We start from the raw sequence: 19,668 nt of genomic DNA, 5'->3' as shown, positions 1-19,668 counted from the left end.
TGCTGTGCAGCCCTGGGTTGCTGGCTACCTTAGCTCTACCAGCACTGCTTCTAGGTCGACATCCCAGTGGGTAACAGCAGGATAACCACCCTGAGAGACAACACCTGCCAAGCAAGCCCTGGCACTGGTATCCAGGGGCCTGGGGTGTTCCTCATGAGTCAGGGTGGGTTCAGACTCAGACTGTACCCAGTTCAGTGTCCTTGTGGATGTGAGAATCCCCTCGGCATGATCTCTGACAGAGAGATGGTCCGGCACCCCGCCAGCTCAAGTATGTCCTGTGACAGGGAGCCCGCTACATTCTGCTGTGAGATGGCTCTGAAAGTTAGCAAGCTTTTCCTTAGCCCCCAGAGGACCTGCCCACAGTGCCTGCCCACACCAAACTGAAGCTCTGTCCCCAGGAAGGACAGTCTGCTCCCTTTTGCCAAAGCAGCTATTTGGAGACAGTGATGGTGCCCCATACAGTGTTCCCCCTGCCTGGGCTGACAATCTGGGTCCCTTCACCCACTCCTGTGCAGTTTCTGACCCTTCCCCCTCCTGATTTCTCTTTTCTGGGTGTGGCTTAGCATGTCAGTCCAGACACTACTCCGAATGTGGTGCTCAGCCCAGGGCGCAGGGATCCAGACAGGGAGTGAACTGCACAGATCACAGAGGGATAGTCCCCCCCTAAGGAGCACACCACCTGTCCACTGTCCACCGTGAAGCTGAAAGTCAGGTTGACTTTGACAGCCACGGTACGGTGTCTGCTCAGGGTAAGCTTGTCAGCTAAAACCCTAGATTGCGTGCATCCCACTTATATCCAGCCAGGTTCTTCTGCCGATTCTGTGCTTCTGCCAGTGATATTTCCCCAGGGATTTTTTTTTTTTTTTTTGGCCGCACCACACAGCATGTGGGCTCTTAGTTCCCCCGCCAGGGGTCAAACTGCACCCCCTGCATTGGAAGCTCGGAGTCTTAACCACTGGAAGGTCAGGGAAGTCCCTCCCAGTGATTTTTTTTTTTTTTTGGTGGTACGTGGGCCTCTCACTGTTGTGGCCTCTCCCGTTGTGGAGCACAGGCTCCGGACGCGCAGTCTCAGCAGCCATGGCTCATGGGCCCAGCCACTCCGCGGCATGTGGGATCTTCCCAGACCGGGGCACGAACCCGTGTCCCCTGCATCGGCAGGCGGACTCTCAACCACTGTGCCACCAGGGAAGCCCCCTCCCAGTGATTTTTAAAGACAGTTGATACATTCACATGATGCAACATTCAAAAGGCATATACAAGTTACAGTGAAAGGTAGCTCTTTCTCACTGACCACTGTCCTCAGTCATGCAGCTGCCTTCCCCCAAGCACCTGCTGTTACCAGTTTCTTGTGTTTGCGGATTACCTTGTTTGCCTCAGTCCAGAGCTTGTGTTTATCTTTGTTAGTTTCATCGGGTCAGTTTTCATCCAGGACCCTAAAGGCTGGAGTCTTTTGCATTTGAGGTCTTTAGCCTACACAGCGGCCCTATCTCCCACAGTTGCACTGGCTGCAGTGTGATAAGCCTGCCTTTGTGCAAACAGACTCCATCATACCATGAATGCACACCCAACTCGCTGTCAAGTTCATGGGGAGGAAATGGAATCTGGAGCCCAGGGCACCTTTGCTCTTCTTAACAAGGCTAGGTTTCAGAACCTCTTGGGAAGGAACTTTGTTAGAAGGCTCTCCTAGAGATTGGGATTCAGTAGTGCCAGAGTGGGTCCTGGGCATCTCTTATTATTTTGAAACTTCAGCGGTGTCCATGATGTGCTCCCTGGGTTGAAAGCCAATGCTTCAATGTCCTTGTTTTACAAGTACGGAAAGTGAGGCCCAAAGAGGGGAAGGCGGCTGCACGAGGTGACCACTGTGCCCTTCTCCAATCCAGAGTCCACATCATTTTGTCCCAGTGTATAAGGGAGACTGACCCCATAGAGTAGAGGTCAAGAGGACCGAGGTCATGTTGCTTGTTCACAGCCACACGAAGCACAGACGCACGCACCCTCAACACACAGCCTCAGGCAGGTTCACCCAGGGGCACTGAACGCCCATGTGCCACACTCACACCCCCACGTGCATGGGTTTACAGGCCCACGTACATGCATGCACACCACACATACTCGAGCACAAACACAAAGCCTGGGCTTTCTAACATTGTGTTTTCTCTCCATCTAATAAAGGAGCACATTCCTTTTATCACCTTTTTCCAGGTAAACGGAGAGAACATTTTTCAATCTCCCTTTATGACTTTTGCTGGGTTCCTGTTCCAGCTTTTCTGCTAGCCTTAGGCTTCTGTGGTTTCTTTGTGGTTCTCTTTAGGCATCTGGCCCTGCTTCTCCCTGTGTGCCACGCAGAGGGAAGGCTGGGCCTTCCCTGCCGGGTTCTCAGGCTCTTATCTTGCTTTCAGTTCGTAACCTTGCATGTGTTCAATCTTTTTAGCCACTCGGCTTTTTATCTTGTCTCTGAGGATTACGCTGTTCTCTCCCAAGGGAAGGGACTGTTACCTCACCCTGCTCTGTTCCCCACTACCCGACCCCCCGCCCTGCAGCTGCTGGTCTGGTGCCAGGCTGCTGATGGGTGCTCAGTTAATGGAGAAGAAAGGAAGGAGTCCATGCCCAATGGTGATTCTTACGCCATTTTCCACGGAGCTCATCAGCTTGCCTCCTCCTGTCCCTTGTCTGCGGAAGTTGTTCTCGCTACTTTCAACATTGTTTTCTCCCTGAAAATCACTCCTACTGCTCCCACCCCTTCCCCTTGGACCCTTGGAAGCATGAAATCTGCTTTCTTAAGTCAATCTTTTCCCTTTGGCTAGCTTCCTGCCTTTTCTTTGAAGTGGTGGTGGGGGTGGGCGCTTTTCCCAAGCATATCATCCCCCTTGAAACATCAGCAGGTCGGGACGTCCCTGACAGTCCAGTGGTTAAGACTCCGCGCTTCCACTGCAGGGGCCACGGGTTCGACCCCTGGTCGGGGAACTAAGATCCTGCATGCTGCATGGCACAGCCAAGAAAAAGAGAAACATCAGCAGGTTCACCCACAAGCGCTCAAGATTGGAGGTTCCTTAAAGACCATGTCTCATGCAACCCCTCCTCCGTGACCATGACGGGCAGCTCACCAATTCCTGAGGAGCTGTTTCACCTTGAACACAAGGTGCCAGTTTTGGTTCTGGTTGCCAGTTTTTCTGCCACTGAGCTAAGAATCAAGTCTGCTCAGAGCTCCCTGAGAGGCTTTTGGTTCCTGTCCTGGCAGCCATGGGGCAAATCTGCACCCTCTCTTCCTTGTGGCCTCCCAGCCAGACTGGAAGGGTCCATGTCCTGCTTAGCGGGAGGGCACACAGGCTTTGGGGGCAGACTCAGCTGCGTCCAGAGCTGCGTTTCTCTGTTTGCTGGCTGGGGAGCTTTAGGCATGTGCTGCAACTTCATCTGTTACCTCATCTGTAAAATGAGGTTCCTGATACCTACCTTGTTGGGTCCTCAGGAGAACAGAATAAAGTAGCAGAGTTAAGACCTTAACATTATGCCCTCTACATAACAGACACTATTACTAGTAGTTATTATCATTAGTATCATCAAGTTTACTATTTGGCAGACCCTGTGCTAGTGAGTGGAGAGTGGGGAGAAAATACACGAAATATAGGGCAGTCTCCGCTTAGGGTGTCGTTGGAGGGAAAACATTCAGATCGAAAGTGAGGAACAGATGAGGCAGCAAATAGGCGAGAGTCTGAAGATGACGAGTGCTGAGAAGTCTGGTGGTGGCAGGAGGTGCCCTGCGTGGTCAGGACAGAGGGAGCGCAGCCCGGCCAGGACCCATCTCACCGTCTCCCTGAGAGCGGCCCTTCCCCACGCTAAGGGTGCTCAAATCTCCATCCAGCCGGGAGAACTCCCCTGCACTCCATCCAGACCTACATGTTCAACTCCACCTCTGAATAGCACACGCCCACCTTGCCCTAAACCCACCATCTCCCACCCAAATCTCCACCAGGGATGTTCCACCATCGGCCCGTTCACCCAGCAGACGGCCAGTCCCCATCCTCGACTCTCTCTCCTTTGACCCAGTTTTCCAACCAGCCACCTACACCTCGATTCTGCCTCTTAAATAGGACTCAAGTCTCCATTTTCCTCCACCTCCCCTTCTACCCTTACCTTAGTCTATGACTTCATCGCATCTTTTCTAAATTGCTGCCACACCCTTCGAACTCCTCCGGTTTTCACTTTTCATTCTTATTTCCTCCCACATGTGGTAGCAAGGTGATCTTTCTAAATTCTATCATCTTGGGGACTTCCCTGATGGCGCAGTGGTTAAGACTCCGTGCTCCCAATGCAGGGGGCCCGGGTTCGAACCCTGGTCAGAGAACTAGATCCCACAAGCATGCCGCAACTAAGAGTTTGCGTGCCACAACTAAGGAGCCCGCCTGCCGCAACTAAGGAGCTGGCGAGCCACAACTAAGGAGCCCTCGAGCCACAGCTAAAGGAGCCTTCCTGCTGCAACTAAGGACCCGGCGCAACCTAAATAAATAAAAATAAATAAATTCTGTCATCTCATTTTTCTGCCTAACACCCTTTATTGGCCCCTACGGATCTCACGATAAATTACACGGTCCTTGCTCTGGCTCAGCGTAGTAACAATAATATCCACAAGGCTCCTCAGTGCTCTGGCCACTTCCTTTCTCTTCTGCCCCATCACTCTCCATTGCTTTCAGCCCCACTAAAGCACGTGTGAGTCTCAGAATAGGCCAGACTCTGTCTTATCTCTAGTTTTGCTATTTCCTGCACCAGAACACCTGTCATGTCGGTCGTCGTTTCCTTTGAGACATCTTCTTGTACACCCCTTCCCAGGCTGGCTTAGCTGCCCCTCCTGTGTGCTCCCAAGCAAACTTTCATGCTCTGTGGCAATTGTCTATTTGTCTGTCTCCCCTGCGAGGCTCAGAGTTTCCGTATAGGTATAGGTAAAGACCCAGCCCTAGATTCATCCGTGTGTCATCATACCTAGGACAGGAACTGGCCCACGGTAGGAACTTAATACATGTAGGACAGATGGAGGGTTGGCAAGTTGGGATCTGAGCAGGGCCTTGAGAGATGGCCTGGAGTCCGATGACCTGGGTTAGAAATCTGGCTCCTTCTTGGCCACTCTGAGTGTGTCAGACAAGTGACTTTCCCCCTTGCTCATTCCTTTATCTGGCCTTTGAGCATTTGCCTTGTGCCAGAGTGATGGGGGCTGGGGACACAGCAATGAGGCAGCCTGAGTCCCTGCCCTCCCTGAAGCTCTCCTTCTAACATGGTACAGACGTTTACTGCGGGTGACAGTGGACGTCCCGACTGATGAAAGGGCCGAGGTAGAGACTAACAGTGGGGTTTGGGGCAGAGCAGTTGGGAAGACCTCTCTGAGGAGGTGACGTGCAGGCTACGCCCTAAAGGAAAAGGGGACACTCAGCAGGCCAGGGAGAGCGTATAAGGTGGAGAGAGGAGGAGGGAGCTGATTACTGTAAGTTCAGGTGTGGCCCGAGGGTGGTGAGCACTGGGGGGGCAGGGGGGGCGAAGCTACTCAAAGTGAAATTAGAGAGGTGGGGTGGGGAGACCGTGCAGGCTGAAGGACCGTGGGGTTGGGCAGCTGTATTCAAAGGCATTAGAAAGCCACTCACTGAAGGCCTCTAGCAAGGGAGTGAGGCGCTTGGGAGGCAGAATGCACAGGAGTTGCCAAGATGACAGAGGCTGGCTCATTGGTTTCTGGCTTGAGTAATAATAGGATGGATGCTGGTGCTACTTACTAAGACGGGGGAGGAGTGAGGGACATGGAGGGTTCTGTATTGGCCACATGAGGTTCAAGATGCCTGGGTGTATTCAAGTCAAGTAAATGGTTAGAAATGAGAGTTGAGAATTGGGAGGCGAGGCTCTCTGACCTTTGGCATCCTCCTTGGTAAAAAGGAAATATCAGCTGAATCAATTTCCTAGGGCTGCTCTAAGAATTCAGTGAAATAAACCACGGGAAGCACTCAGCAGCAGCCTGGCTAAAAGAAAACGTCCGTAGTGACCGTGACAGGGCGATTTCTGCCCTTAGTCCTTGGACACAGCAGTGGGGGATGAAAGTTCAGTTGCTGAACACATTGACCTGAAATCTGCAGTACAGAATCCCAAGTAATGAAGAGAAAACTCCTCACTCCCTAAGTGTGGGCTGTGCTTGGTAACTTCCTTCTGAAGAGCACGGTTTGGAAAGAGGGTGACACCTGACTAGTCAAATGATCAAGGTTAGCATCATCGGGGATATCGTGCCGATGGCATGTACCCTTGGCATGACGTGCTGAAAAATCCCAGTCGAGGGGCATCCTACAAAATGCCTCCTCCAAACTGTCAAGGTCATCCCAAATAGGGAAAGTCTGAGAGAATGTCATAGCCCCAAGTACTAGGCGTAGTGTGGTATCCTGGATGGGATTCTGGAATGGAGAAAAGACATTAGGGAAAAACTAAGGAATCTGAGTCAAATGTGGACTTGAGTTAATCATCATCATTAGTTATGATAAATGTACATGCCAACGGAACACATACACAATAGAGGAAACTGGGTGAGGGGTACACAGCAACTCTTGGTTCTATCTTTGCAACTTTTCTGTAAGTTCTAAAACTATTCTAAAATAAAAAGTTTATTTATGTATCTATTTATATGGGCCACGCCAGGCGGCTTGTGGGACCCTAGTTCCCCGACCAGGGATTGAACCCAGGCCCTCAGCAGTGAAAGTGCGGAGTCCTAACCACTGGACCTCCAGGGAGTTCTCCAAGAGTTTATTTAAATAAAAAATAAAACCTGGGGGCTTCCCTGGCGGTGCAGTCGTTAAGTATCCGCCTGCCAATGCAGGGGACACAGGTTCGAGCCCTGGTCTGGGAAGATCCCACATGCCACGGAGCACCTAAGCCCGTGTGCACCACAACTACTGAAGCCCACGCTCTAGAGCCCATGAGCCACAACTACTGAGCCCGTGTGCCGCAAGTACTGAAGCCCGCACGCTCTAGAGCCTGTGCTCTGCAACAAGAGAAGCCACCGCAATGAGAAGCCTGCACACCCCAACGAAGAGTAGCCCCTGCTCGCAGCAACTAGAGAAAGCCCGCGCGCAGCACCGAAGACCCAGTGCAGCCAAAAATAAATAAATAAATAAATAAACAGATAGATAAATTTATTAAAAAAATAAAACCAGTCCGGAGTTGGTGTGCAGATCAGATAGCGGGTCCTCTACCTTCTGCACCAAAATGCCACCCCTTTGCCTTTAAAGAACATTTCTGTTCTGGTGGCCCCATGGGCGGCTCTGCTCTGGCCTGGCCCCTGGTGAGCCGTCTTGGGGCACATCTTCCACCAGAGCTGCCTTGCCTTTGGAATCCTGGAAACCATTCCTGAACAACCCTCTATCTCCTCTTTGCTCAGAGTAAGAGTCTATGTTGCTGCTCCACGCCTACGAGAAAACTCAGGTGTCCTTTGGGGCTGAGGCCTTGAAGGGTCTGAGTAGCAACTGTGGATGAGGAGTCCCATCCATTCCAGCAGCGCAAAGGCTTTTCATTCATTCTGTCAGCAAATATGTATTTGTTCACCTATGATGAGCCAGGCAGTATCCTGGGTGCCAAGGATAGAGCAGAAGAAAAAAAAAAAAAGTTCCTGTTTTCTTGGAGCTTACGTTCTGGTGGGGAGAGACAAATAATTAAATGCCAAGGAGTGAGAAATGCTAATAAGAAAAACAAAAGGGTGAGAGAAAAGGGAGGTGCTATTCTAGAGAGGCTGAACAGGGAAGGCCTCTCTGAGGTGGCATTTAAGCCGAGACCAGAGTGAGGGAGCAAGTCATATGGATCCAGGGGCAGGAACAGGATGGGCAGGGGGGGATGGCTCTGTGCAAAGGCCCTGAGGCAGTATGTGCACCTTGTGTCTGAGGAATGCGGAGGAGGCCAGCGGGTGAGGGGGAGAGTGAGAGGAGATCAGATAAGCAGCCCCAGGCAGGTCAGATCAGGTAGGCCCTGGAGGTTGTGAGGAGGTCTTTGGATTATATTCCTAGTGGGGTGGGAAGCCATTGGACAGTTTGGATCAGTAATTTAACACGATCTAATTAACATTTTAAAAGGCTTTCTCTGGCCATTGTGTGGAGAATAGGCTACAGGTAGAGTAGGTGGAAGCAGAGGTAATTAGGAGGCTACTATGACATCCAGACAGGAGAGGAGAGGAGAGCAGCAGTGAAAGTGGCCAGGCGCTGCAGGGCTCTGGGTCTGTCTTGAAGGGAAGGCCTATAGGATTTGCCGGGAGACTGGATGCTGGGTGTGAGAGAGAGGTGTTGAGGACGATTTTAAAGATTCAGGCCTCAGCAACTACAGAGTCGGGAAGTCTGCACACAGGGAGTATCTCCCACCCTGGGGCTGGGTGAGGGGAGAGGGGAGGCCAGAGGTCGGGAAGATGAGGAGGGTACAAGGGAGGCCCAGAAAGAGCAGCCCGAGAAGGAGGCGGGAAGGGGTGGGGGGCGGGGGCGGGGGTGGGGAGAGCAGAGCGCCATCTACAGGCAGAGCGAGGAGTGATCATGGGCATCAGATGCTCCTAGTCAGTCAGGCAAGAAAACTGAGCCTTGGACCTGGCAGCCCAGGTCATCAGTGACCTTGGCAAAGGGACTCCTAACTCCTGATGGGGCAGTGAGGAACAAGCCCGAGGAGTGGGAGGACGGGAGACAGGGACCCCGAACAGCCCCTGTTGCCGAAATATCGGCTTCCCTGTGCACCAAGGCCGAACAGAAGTACGGAGACAGGGATTTTGGAGGAAGAGAGAGATGGCTTTATTTTCTGCCAGGCAGAAGGGAAGACACAGCAGGCTAGTGCCTCAAGAATTGTGCCCTCCCTCCTTGGGAATCAGGGAAGATTCTATATGTGGGGCTTGCAGTGCGGGGTATAAGATAAGGATCAAAGTAATGAAGGTCTTGTATTCTTCTTTTCCTTTGCATTATTTCAAAGCAGTCATAGATGGCATCAGGCCGCCTGGTAACTGGGGTCTGGCACTCTGGTAACTGCATCTGTTTGCCTCTGGTTTATCAGCCGGTGATCCTGTTTCTGAAACGCAGAAACTATAGGGGGTGATTTGTTACCAGTGCTGTACAGAATATGAGTGCCGGTGGTGGGGGCGGTAATAAGGTTAGGGAGTGAGAGGCATGGGATGTAAGTCACATAAGAGTTAGGGGTGATGGGTGCCGAATGTAAATTACGTAGTGTCTGGGAGGTTAGCTTTATAAAGTACAAATCTAGTTGACTACCAATTAGTGACAGTTAAACCAAGGAGTGATTAACTCTTTCAGTTTAGGTTTTGTTTCTTCTCTAGCCTGTTCGCTGTTCCCTTTGTTTTCCCTGCTCTCAGAAGAAAGAAAACTCTCACTTCTATTTACATTGCAACACCCCCCTTTGAAGACTTTCGCTGTAAGGGGAGCAGAGACATGGTGTGGCAGCCAGAGGGGATTTAGAACCAGGGAGCTATTACTGCAAACCACCTGGTGGAGTGGGGGAACTGATGATGCAGGAGAGGGGGCGCAGCAGGAGGAAGCCCTGGAGAAGGCGGGAGGGACCTTGGGCCAGGGCAGGAGCGGGGGAGGGTGCTGGTCTCCGTGGGCAGGAGGCCGAGGCTGGAGTCAGGTCGGCAGGGAGTTCACGCCGCCTCCTCACGCTCATCTCTCCGTCGTCTGCTTCCCCTCTCGGTTCTGAGCTGGGACCTGAGTCCATCTGTCCCACGCCCGTCCCGCTCGGGACCCCCACCAGCGCCCAGGTCCCCAGGCCCCTGCCCTGCCGGAGCCTCCGTGGGCGCCTTGGCTCTGTACCTGTCTAGCCCACCTCAGCCTCGCCCTCTCCTGGCGTTTCCTCTCACTGGCCGGCTTGTACCCCTCATCCGGGAAGTAACGTGCAGACTGCGTTTCTGGGACAACTTCCGGTACCTGACTGGACTCTGACCCTTGGAAGACGGGCACTGGTTCCATCTTCCAGGCCCGGAGAGCCTGGGTGGCCACACTGCTGGGTCCCAGAGCCTCCCTCTGTTAGGTGACCTGGCCGCAGGACTTGGGGAGCCAGGGACAGCCTGCCCCACTTGGCCATCCACTCCTCTGGGGCTGTGTCCTGCAGGCAGGGGGCGGGGGGGGGGAATGCAAGCTCCCACTTCTGGGCACTTCTGGGCACTGGCGTGCAGGCCTCTGTCCCGGGAGCGCGTGAAGAGCCAGGCTTCCAAGAAGCAGGAGCTCTGACCGTCACCTCTAAGGTTAAGGGCGGGCAGGAAAGCGAGCCTGACGATGGACCCCAGCTCACCCCCTCCACCTGGGCCTCAGACTTCACCAACTTGCGGAAACTGTGGCAGGACGTCAGCCTAGCAGCGGGAGAGAAGCCGAATTCTAATTTCCAGTTGGAAGAGTGGAAGCTGCCGACGATGTGTCATTGCCTTGGGAGGTGGGATCTGGGGATGGCAAGTGCCTGAGAAAAATGGGGTTTCAGAGTGGGAACGGTGTGACTTCTGTTCCTGACCTCGGCTTGCCTCACACAGGGCAACACACCTTCACGCCTCTGTTTCTATCATCAAGCAAATAGGAATCTGCTTCTTTCCAGCCAGCTCCCAGTTGATTTTTTTTTCCTTTTTGGCTGCACCGCGCGGCTTGCGGGATCCCAGTTCCCCGACCAGGGATCGAACCCGGGGCCCCCGCGTGGGAGTGCAGAGTCCTAACCACTGGACCTCCAGGGAAGTCCCCCCAGTTGATTTTGAGTGAAGTGGCCGCGGCGTGAAGTGGGGACGAGGCTGGACAGATCTTGTGTCACAATGAGAGGCGCAGAAGCCTAAGGATTGCTCGTTGGTAAGAAATCACCAGTTTATTGAATGAAAAATCCAACATCCTCTTAGTCCCTCCCACCCCGCCCCTCTCTCCGGCTGAGTGAGCAGCACAGCCCCAGGGATGCTCTGGACAGCAGGGCTGAGCCGGGGGAAGGGCTGGAGGAGTTTGGGGGAGGTATGGAGAATGAGAAAAACGCTTTTCAAAATGAAGTTCTGTGCAAAAACTTCTAGAAGGGGTGAGAGGGCCATGGCAAAGCTCCGGAGGCGCTGGTGGGCTGGGAGGGTTGCAGCTGGAGCTCCACCCACGCGCTCCGCGTCTCCGCGAGAAGGCCAAGGCCGATGGTGCGGGCTGAGGGGCTCAGGCCCCCCGAGGCCGTGGAGAGAGGGAGGCTTGGCTAGGAGGATGGGGCCTGCCCAGGCCAGGGGTCCAGGTGAGGAGGGGAGGACAGACTGGGGAAAGGAGACGGATGGACACAGGGAGCAGGGAGCCGAAGGGACCGGGGCCACAGACGACACGTTGGATGGGGGTGCCTCCCATCTCTCCGGGTCCAGAGTTGCAGGCAGAGGCGGAGGTGTGCTGGGGGCGTGGGGGAGGAGGCTGGGGAGGAGAGCCACCAACAGGGGGAGACCCAAGGACAGGGACCAGCGCCCAGGTGAGTCACACGGAACCACCGAGAGACTGGCTGTGCGGACAACCAAAGAACCGCTCAGGGACACACGTGGCACCTACAGGGCACCTGGGCGCGGTGAACCCTTGCATGGGCGAGACCACGGAGCCCTCTCCACCCCAGAAACCCACGCGTGGCCTCAGAAATGCTGTCCTGGGGTGAGTGGGCAGGAGGGGTCGTGGCCCATCACCCCACAGCAGTGGGAAGTGGCCTTGGCTCTGGGCCCCACTAGAGGGGGGCCGGCTGAGTGGCATCTGGCAGCTGAGCTTTAGAAAACGAGATCCTGGGGGAGATGGGGGAGGCTGGACCCCCTGCTATGGGCCAGGACCCTGGGTTTCCTGTTTCCGGGAAGGGAACTGGTGCCACGTGGAGAAAGAGGTTGGACGTCAGGCGAAGGAAGGCCCGGAGAACTCAGTTCCAGGGACCAGGGTTGGCTGCCAAAAGGCAAAATCAACATGCCTTGGGCCTGGAACGGAGGGAGAGGAGGAAAAGGAGAGAGGGAGGGTGGGGGCTGCCCACGGATGGGACCCAGCATGGCGGGGGGAGGGGGGGTGGGGAGCAGCGTCCCCGGTGGCAGTGTCCTTCAGGACCGGGCCAGGGAGATGCAGGCCCCGGGGCCAGGAAAGGGGACGCTGGGCCTGGGCCTGCTGGCCTCCCCCTGCCTGCAGGCGGTGAGGCTGGTGGCAGTGCCAGGAGGGAGAGGAGCCAGGAGACGGTGCCCTCAGGTGGCCTTGCTGCCACTGAACAGCCCCACTGGAAAGTGCTTGACGTGGGTGGGCCACTGGGCTGCCAGCTGGAAGAACTTGATGTCACTCCACTCGACTCCATCGATAGACACTGGGGGTGACAGGGGAGGCAAGGGGGTGACCGGGGCTGCTAAGGCCATCTTCCCAGGGTGGCTGGGGAGGGCCACGGCCCCCCTGCCCCCCTCCTCCCCCACCCATCCCCCACCCCCACCTCTCAGCATGGTCTGCTGCTGCTTGGCAGAGCAGATGAGGCGGCTGATGCCTTCGATGACCTGGCTCTTAGAATCCACCTCCTTTTCTCGAGGCTTCTTGCTCAGGAAGATGGTGGGAACTGGAAAGCAAGCAGGAACCGCCTTGTCACAGCCCCTGAAAAGCGGCCACCACACTCCCCCGTCCACTGCCCTCTCCCCCCAAGGGAAGGGAGGTGAACGGCAGACAGCCGACTCTTCCTCCCCTGCTCCCTGGCTCCGGGCTACGTATCAAGGTCTGCAAGCTCCTGCTCCTCTCCCTGGGCCTCGATATATTCACTGAATAACGAGGACCCAGGGCCAGATGGTCTCCGAGTCCCTTCCAGCTCGAACATTCCGGCAGCCTGTGGGGGAGGGGGTCTGCTGCCCTGTCGGGTGCCTCCTTCCCACCAGCTCGCGCGCCTGCGCGGGGAGGCCGTGCGGCAGGGTTTGCGTGAGCTCAGCCCCGGGACGCCCTAGGCAGGTCTCTGGGTGCCCCGGCAGCTTCTGGCTGCGGGTCTGGCAAGGCCCTGCCCGCCCTCCGGGGGAGCTCTTCCAGAGAGGCATGAAAGGAAAGGCCCAGCTGCTTTGGATGTGCCCAGAGGAGGAAGGCGGGGCCCGGCAGTGAAGGAAGCCCCTTTCTGACGGCTGGGGGGCTGCAAGCGCCCCAGAGTCACCCTGCCAGCTTCTGCAGGCGCAGAGCCAGCTGTGTGGCTTCCCAACGGGGACCGACAGCAGCGAGTGACGTCCCCACGGTGGCCTGGTCGTGGCGGTTCCTGCCTCACTTTCCCAGCGCACGGGACCCGCGCCCCCGCCACTGCTGGTGCTGAAGCCACCCTCTCCTCTAGGCTGGGCTCCGTTCCCCTGAATTTTTTTTTTTTTTTTTTTTTTTTGCGGTACGCGGGCCTCTCACTGTTGTGGCCTCTCCCGTTGCGGAGCACAGGCTCCGGATGCGCAGGCTCAGCGGCCATGGCTCACGGGCCCAGCCGCTCCGCGGCATGTGGGATCCTCCCGGACCGGGGCACGAACCCGTGTCCCCTGCATCGGCAGACGGACTCTCAACCACTGCGCCACCAGGGAAGCCCCCCCCACCCCGAATTCTTAAAAACAGCCGTGCCGTTTGCTCACGAAGGCTTGGGTGGCCTCCAGGGTTGGGTGCGAGTGCTCCGCTCCGTGGGGCTGCGGCAGGGGGACATGTCCTCCCCTGTCACACCATCCATCCCGGAGGGCGGTGGCCAGAAAGTCTCCCTTCTTGACAGCAGCACAAACTGCCTCAGCCCCTAAGGTGCCGATGCTCTGCAGGTAGGGACCAGTGACTCCCTGGGGACCGAGGTCTCCTCTGTGACAGAAGGAATGGCCTCGTCCCACAAGGTGAGGCGGGACCCCCGCGGGACCCCAGGCTGGATCACATGATACGTGTGCTGCCTTTGTCCTCGTCCACAGTCTCCCAGAAGCACATCCTGTCCCAGCCCCCGAGACAGACGGGGAGGTCTGGTGGCCCTGATGGCCTGTGGCCTCACATGTCACTTACCTTTCTTGTTCTTCTCTTTGGTGACCACGGTCATTGCCATGGTGCCGGAAAGCTGGGCCTCCCCACCGTGGGGCAGGCGGGAAACCTGCACCGAGCGGAAGACGCTCTTGAGGGTGTTCTTGGAGCTGGCGTCCCTCTTGTCACCTTCCCTCCTCCGCTCCCCAGGGTGGCCCAGCCAGTAGTCCACCTGGAGGCCAATCACGTCCCCATACGGGCTGCTGGGGCTCCTGGAGAAGGGGCGATGCCGGAGAGCGGGCTCAGTTCCTGACCACAGGGCAGACGGGGTGGAGAGGGCCCCGCCAGGGTCTGGGAGGGGCCGGGGGAGGCACCCGCTAAGTGGCTCCGGGTTCCCTCCAGCCTCACAGCACTGGCTGGTGTGGGAGTGGAGAATCAGGCTGATCCGAGGACACAGCCACGAGAGGGTGAAGACCCGAGTCCACATGAGGGAACCGAATAAAAAGTCACACGGGAACGAGGGAAGCAGAGAGGAAGGAAGCTTTACGAAGGGAGAAAGTGCGCACACACATACACAAGGCCACACACACACACACACACGCACACCCCCCCACGAGCAGAGCCGGGGCAGAGCCCCCCCAAGCGTGGGTGAGATTAAGTGGGACAGGGGCGGGAGCACCGTGGCGGCTCCGGAGCAGCCCCGGGAGAGCTGACGGATGCCGACCTGTGGCTTTCTCCCGTTTATGGCACTTCTAGCTCAGGGATAATTTTAGCTCCAAGGGGAAAAAGAGCTGATGTTTTCTTGAAAGGAGGCGCCAGACACAATAGGTGCAGGCTACAAAAGTCATCTGACGTTTCTCTTTCTGCCTGGATTCAGTGGTTCCATTAAAAAACCAGCTTAAACTGGATGGGAAAGGAGGTCGGGGTAAGGCTGGCCCCCAGGCACCCAGGAAGCCTGGACCGTGAGGTCACGATGTGACCTGCAGTGGGATTTCCTCCTTTTCACGCACTTCGGCAAGTCAGCGGCAGACCCTCGATGGGAAGCGAAGGGGCAAGACAGGGGCAAGACAGGGTGAGGGCTGGGGTCTGGGCTCCGCCCCGAGAACACTTCGTATTCTGTCACTGGGGGTTCTGGAAAAGCCACTGGCCAGGGCCTACCCTCTCTGCTCCACGTGGACCATCACCAGAAGACCAGGAAGGTGAGGGTAGAAGAAAGGGAACGGGGAGGAAGAAGGAGCGGGGGCTCCTTTCAGCCCTTTCCCACCTCGAAGGCTGTTCCCTGAGCCCCGCTGTGGGACTGCCCTCCTGCCCACCCCCTCTCTGGTCAGCTCCCGGAGGCCTCCCTGCCCGCCTGATCTAAACTTTGGATAGTTTACATCCTAGAGAAATTCTCGTCTCCCTTCATAGCCACCCCTCCCTAACTGTTCACAGCACTCTCTCTGTGGCTTTGGCACTGCTGGGGCCCAGGAGCCTGGGCTCTGGAACAGGGTCCTGCTCGTGTCATTGGCCGCGGCAGCCTTTCAGTGGTGGACAGACTGAGTGCCTGGAAGGAGGCCGCACCTCCACGTGCCAGGCACTAATGCACGGTCTTATCTCCGCCTCACAGCAAGACTGATGTGGCTATTTCACCTTTACTTTCACGGAGTTGAAATGAGGCTTAGTAACTTGCCCAAGTGACAAAGATTCTTTGCTTGACCAAACTTCAGTCAGGCTCCTGCACCTCTTCCCGGGCCCACCTGTGCACTTCCTTGGAAAATCCAGTTCTGGCAAGAAGCCCCCGGCCCGCGTTTCTGGTCACCCTGGATCTCTGATCAGGCTCCGCACCCTCCACCTTCCCTCAGGAGTGTCGCCAGCAAGGCTCCTGTCAGGTCCGTTTAGCCGGAATCAGACCCCTCCTCACTCCCGATGTTCCTCCTGGTGATTTTCCACCCGCTGCCCCCACGCTGCTCCTGGACTGTAAACCCAGCTGCTCAAGGGTTTGGAGTCAAGTCCCATCCCTCTCTCACTGCAAAATCCCATCGAGGCGGTCCCGACACCTATGGCGACTGTTCCCAACGTGGAGAAAGTCTCTCTTGCTTTAACAAGTGTCACTGAGTGATCTGTTCTTTAACACAAGCTAACACAGTGGACGTAACACAAACCACAAACTGGGACTCAAATCCGGGTGTGTGTGACGCCCACGCCCACACTCCCTGTACCACACTGGGCAGTCCTACAACGAGACACATGCACAGCACTTTACAGGCTACCAAGGGCCTCTCTGCCCTTTGTCTCACTCGACCTTATACCTGTGAGGCAGACAGGACAGACGGGAGCCTGCATTTACAGAGCTGTGTGATGACCTGCTTGGCCAGTGACCTAGCTCCACTGCTCTCGTTCCGTCCCCCCGCCACCTTCCAAGCTCAGTGTCACCGTCCTACATGCTGTGGCAACAGGGAAATCAGTCGGGCTGCTGCCCCGATGGAGGGATGTGGCAGGAAAGACAGGAACCGGCAACAGGCTTACCCCATGACGGCCAGGGCGCTGCTCATGGACGGGGAGGAAGGAGGGGTGGCCATGGCGTCTCGGCTCAGGCCTGAGCTGGAGGGTGGCGACGTGGAGGGCACAGTAAGGCTGACCACGGGTGAGTCATCACCATCGCCTGCCAGCGGGACAGACAGACACAGTTGGGCAGGGGAAGCCGTCCTGACCCGCTGGTGCCAGGGAGTCGAGGCGCCCCCGTCTCAGCTGCAGCCTGCTCCCCGCTCCGCCCCGGCCACTGCCTCGCCCCGAGGCTCGAGCTCTGCCTTGGCCTGGGACCCCCTGAGTCTTCGCCCTCTGGCCTGTTCGAATAGGAAGGAGACGGCAAGGCACCACCCTCACCCTGTAGAGGCCAAGAGGCCCCAGGCTCACCTGTAGTGGAAGGAGAGTCTTCGACCAGACCCACCTTCACCACCTGGGAGGGAGAAGAGATGCCGCATTAGATCCTCCTACCAAAGCTGGATGCACTCTGATCAGCTGGAACCAGCGGCCGCCACTGCACACTGTTGGATCGTAGGCTTTAAAACTCTTTGCCCGGATAGTTAAGAGATATGAAAAAACCCAGTTGCAAACAATAAGTCAGGGGCACAGGAGACCTGCAGCTCTTCTCTGGGGATGCAGGCAAGGCCACCTGCAGGGTGGGAAGCACTTTCGTATCCTGATTTCATTTCTTCTAAGACCACTTGAGCAGGAGGCCGTCGTCTCATGTCAGAGAGAGGGGAGGACCGGGAGAAAGCCTCAGCAGACAGGAGCAGGGTGCGGCGGGGGCTTGGGGGGGTGGTGGCGCGTGTGCTGCACCAGGCCCAGCGAACATGCTGGAACACGCTGACATGCTGGGAGCAGGCCCCTCCTTTCCAGACTTCCTGGAATCTGGAGGAACACCAATGAGGAGGGGGTCCCCAGCACCGCCGTTCCCTCCCCGCAAGGCAATGGTGGGGTCCATTTCCGCTCCCCAGAGAATTTTAGATTCCTCTAAGAGAATTCTGGGAAGGACAGAGGGGGCCCTCCAGTGGCCAGCCAGGGGCACAGCTAGAGACAGACCATGAAGGTCAGGGCTGGGGCCTGAGGTGACAGGTGAATCCCAGCACCCGGCACAGGCACAGCAGGGGGGGAGGTCACGGAAGCTGGGCCCCGGGGACGGCAGGGAGCAGGGGTCACACGTGGATCAGAGCACAACGCTGCCATTCACTGAAATTTGTTCCCGATCCTCTACACATCCTGATTTTAATTCCCAGAAAGTAACACATCGATACTCTGAACTTCTGGACACGACTCCTCTCCCCTCGCTCCTCTGGCATTGCACGAGGCTGCCAGCTCCTTTGTTTGTTTTAAATTTGTTTTTTTTTTTTTTTGCGGTACGCGGGCTTCTCACTGTTGTGGCCTCTCCCGTTGCGGAGCACAGGCTCCGGACGCGCAGGCTCAGTGGCCATGGCTCACGGGCCCAGCCGCTCTGCGGCATGTGGGATCCTCCCGGACTGGGGCACGAACCCGTGTCCCCTGCATCGGCAGGCGGACTCTCAACCACTGCGCCACCAGGGAAGCCCTGTTTGAATTTTTAATTTTTTCTATCCCTCTGTCTTGCTGTGAGGCTGGAGTAGGCAGTGACCCCCGGCTCCATGAAGATCCCACAGCTTCACAAAGATGTGGGTCAGACTGCCAGCCTCGGCTACGGGCCACGGCCCCGGGCCTCCGGCGGGGCTGTGGGAGCAGCCCCAGTGGCTAATGGGGACTGACTGGACCAGGCAGACAGGAGGCTTTACAGAGGATCTCCCCAGGATCAGGCCTCTCCCAAGATCTCTCGAGATGCCCAGGATCTGGGACGAACAGAGAACAGGGACAGTGGGAGCTGGGCCCCTCACCCGCACACGCCCCATCTCCCCTAGAAGCTGGGAGGATCCTCAGGGAGACTGTAGGAAAAGATACCAGCTGGTTTGGAAGAGAAACTCAATCATCTCGCAAATGGGAATCAGAGTTCTCAGCCACGCGTCTGTGTCGTGCTTCGGCCCCGGGAGGGCACCGGCTCTGTCCCCTCTGGTCTCCCTCTCTTGGTCGGTCTCTGCCTTGTGGCCTAGCTACTGCCAAATGCAGCAAAGGCCGGTACCACCTGACACCAGAGACACCCAAGAGGTTTTCCTTTTATGTTCAAGATCCGCTCGTGTAGAGACTGCCTTGACTAAGCAGGAGGAGGAAAGAGCCTCTTCCGCCTGGTGTCCACCTGACTCTGAAGGCTACCGACTCCTCGGACTTCTACGAATATCATCTATCGTTATCCCCGAGGCAGCTTTCTTTTCCCTGGAGCCTGTAGAACCAACGGCCTGGACATCACTCCCTAGGCCACGGCACCAAGTTCAGCGCCTGGTGTAATCAACACGAGACACCCGTGGTGAGCTGGGGATGGCCCCTGATCGGGAAAGGACACTGAAAGGAACAGCTCGGTGCCTGTCCCAGCCCGGGGCTCCCTCACCTCGGCACTGCTGACACTCGGGGCTGGATCACTCTCTGTCGGGGGCCTGTCCTGTGCCCTGCAGGATGGTTAGCACGTCCCTGGGCTCCACCCATGAGATGCCGGTACCACCCCCGTCCCCAGCTGTGACAGCCAAACTTGTCTCCAGACCAGACACTGCCAGATGTCCCCTGGGGGCAAAATCACCTCCGGATGGGAACTGCTGCCTAGATGAGTCCTGTGTGTCCCTGGGGGCAAAATCACCTCCGGATGGGAACTGCTGCCTAGATGAGTCCTGTGTGTGTGTGCATGCGCACGCACAGGACAGGAAGGCCAGGAGAATGGGTGGGTGGGGTATGGAGAACAGGGGAGTTGTACTCACGCCAATGAAGGGGATAAACTTCTGATACGAGTCTTCATCAGGGCTGTTGGGAGAGACAGGAAAGCTTTACAGTTGGGGGGTGAGACTTCGTGCAGAGATGGGGACACAAGCCTTCCATGTTTTACTGTGGCTTTAAGGGAGTCCAGACACTACATAACAACTTCCCATGGCGCCTCAAGATGGCGCGAGGAGCCACCAAATGGAGGCAAGAGCTCTGATTCTGCACACTCTACCACTGCTCCCATGTCTGCACTGAGGGGCGCCCACACGGGTGGAGGCCCGGGCAAGGAAGGGAACGCCTTGGGGGGAGGCAGTAAAAAACACTCTCATGTCCTCTTGAGTTCTCACCAAGGGAAATGGGGTGGGGAGAAGGAAGGTATGACAAAGCGAAGGAGCCCTAA

At 56.6% G+C, this 19,668-nt stretch overlaps 1 protein-coding gene across 2 annotated transcripts in view; it reads right to left on the bottom strand.

The window, feature by feature from the left end:
- Window positions 1-10,807: 10,807 nt before the first annotated feature.
- PACS1 (phosphofurin acidic cluster sorting protein 1) overlaps window positions 10,808-19,668 on the bottom strand; it is a 147,925-nt gene continuing 139,064 nt past the window's right edge. For both annotated transcript variants that reach the window (XM_081238800.1, XM_081238801.1), the window contains exons 19-24: window positions 19,268-19,310; window positions 16,815-16,857; window positions 16,428-16,563; window positions 13,968-14,194; window positions 12,421-12,540; window positions 10,808-12,300 (exon numbers count right to left, since the gene is read on the bottom strand). In XM_081238800.1, coding sequence (XP_081094926.1) covers window positions 12,185-12,300; window positions 12,421-12,540; window positions 13,968-14,194; window positions 16,428-16,563; window positions 16,815-16,857; window positions 19,268-19,310 — 685 coding nt within the window. In that variant the 3' untranslated portion in view covers window positions 10,808-12,184. The remainder of the gene's footprint in view (window positions 12,301-12,420; window positions 12,541-13,967; window positions 14,195-16,427; window positions 16,564-16,814; window positions 16,858-19,267; window positions 19,311-19,668) is intronic.

This window comes from Mesoplodon bidens (assembly GCF_964165515.1).
Source record: "Mesoplodon bidens genome assembly, chromosome: 7".
NCBI classification, from domain to species: domain Eukaryota; kingdom Metazoa; phylum Chordata; class Mammalia; order Artiodactyla; family Ziphiidae; genus Mesoplodon; species Mesoplodon bidens.
Note: the sequence above shows the minus strand (reverse complement) of the source record. Positions and strands in the feature narration are given on the sequence as shown.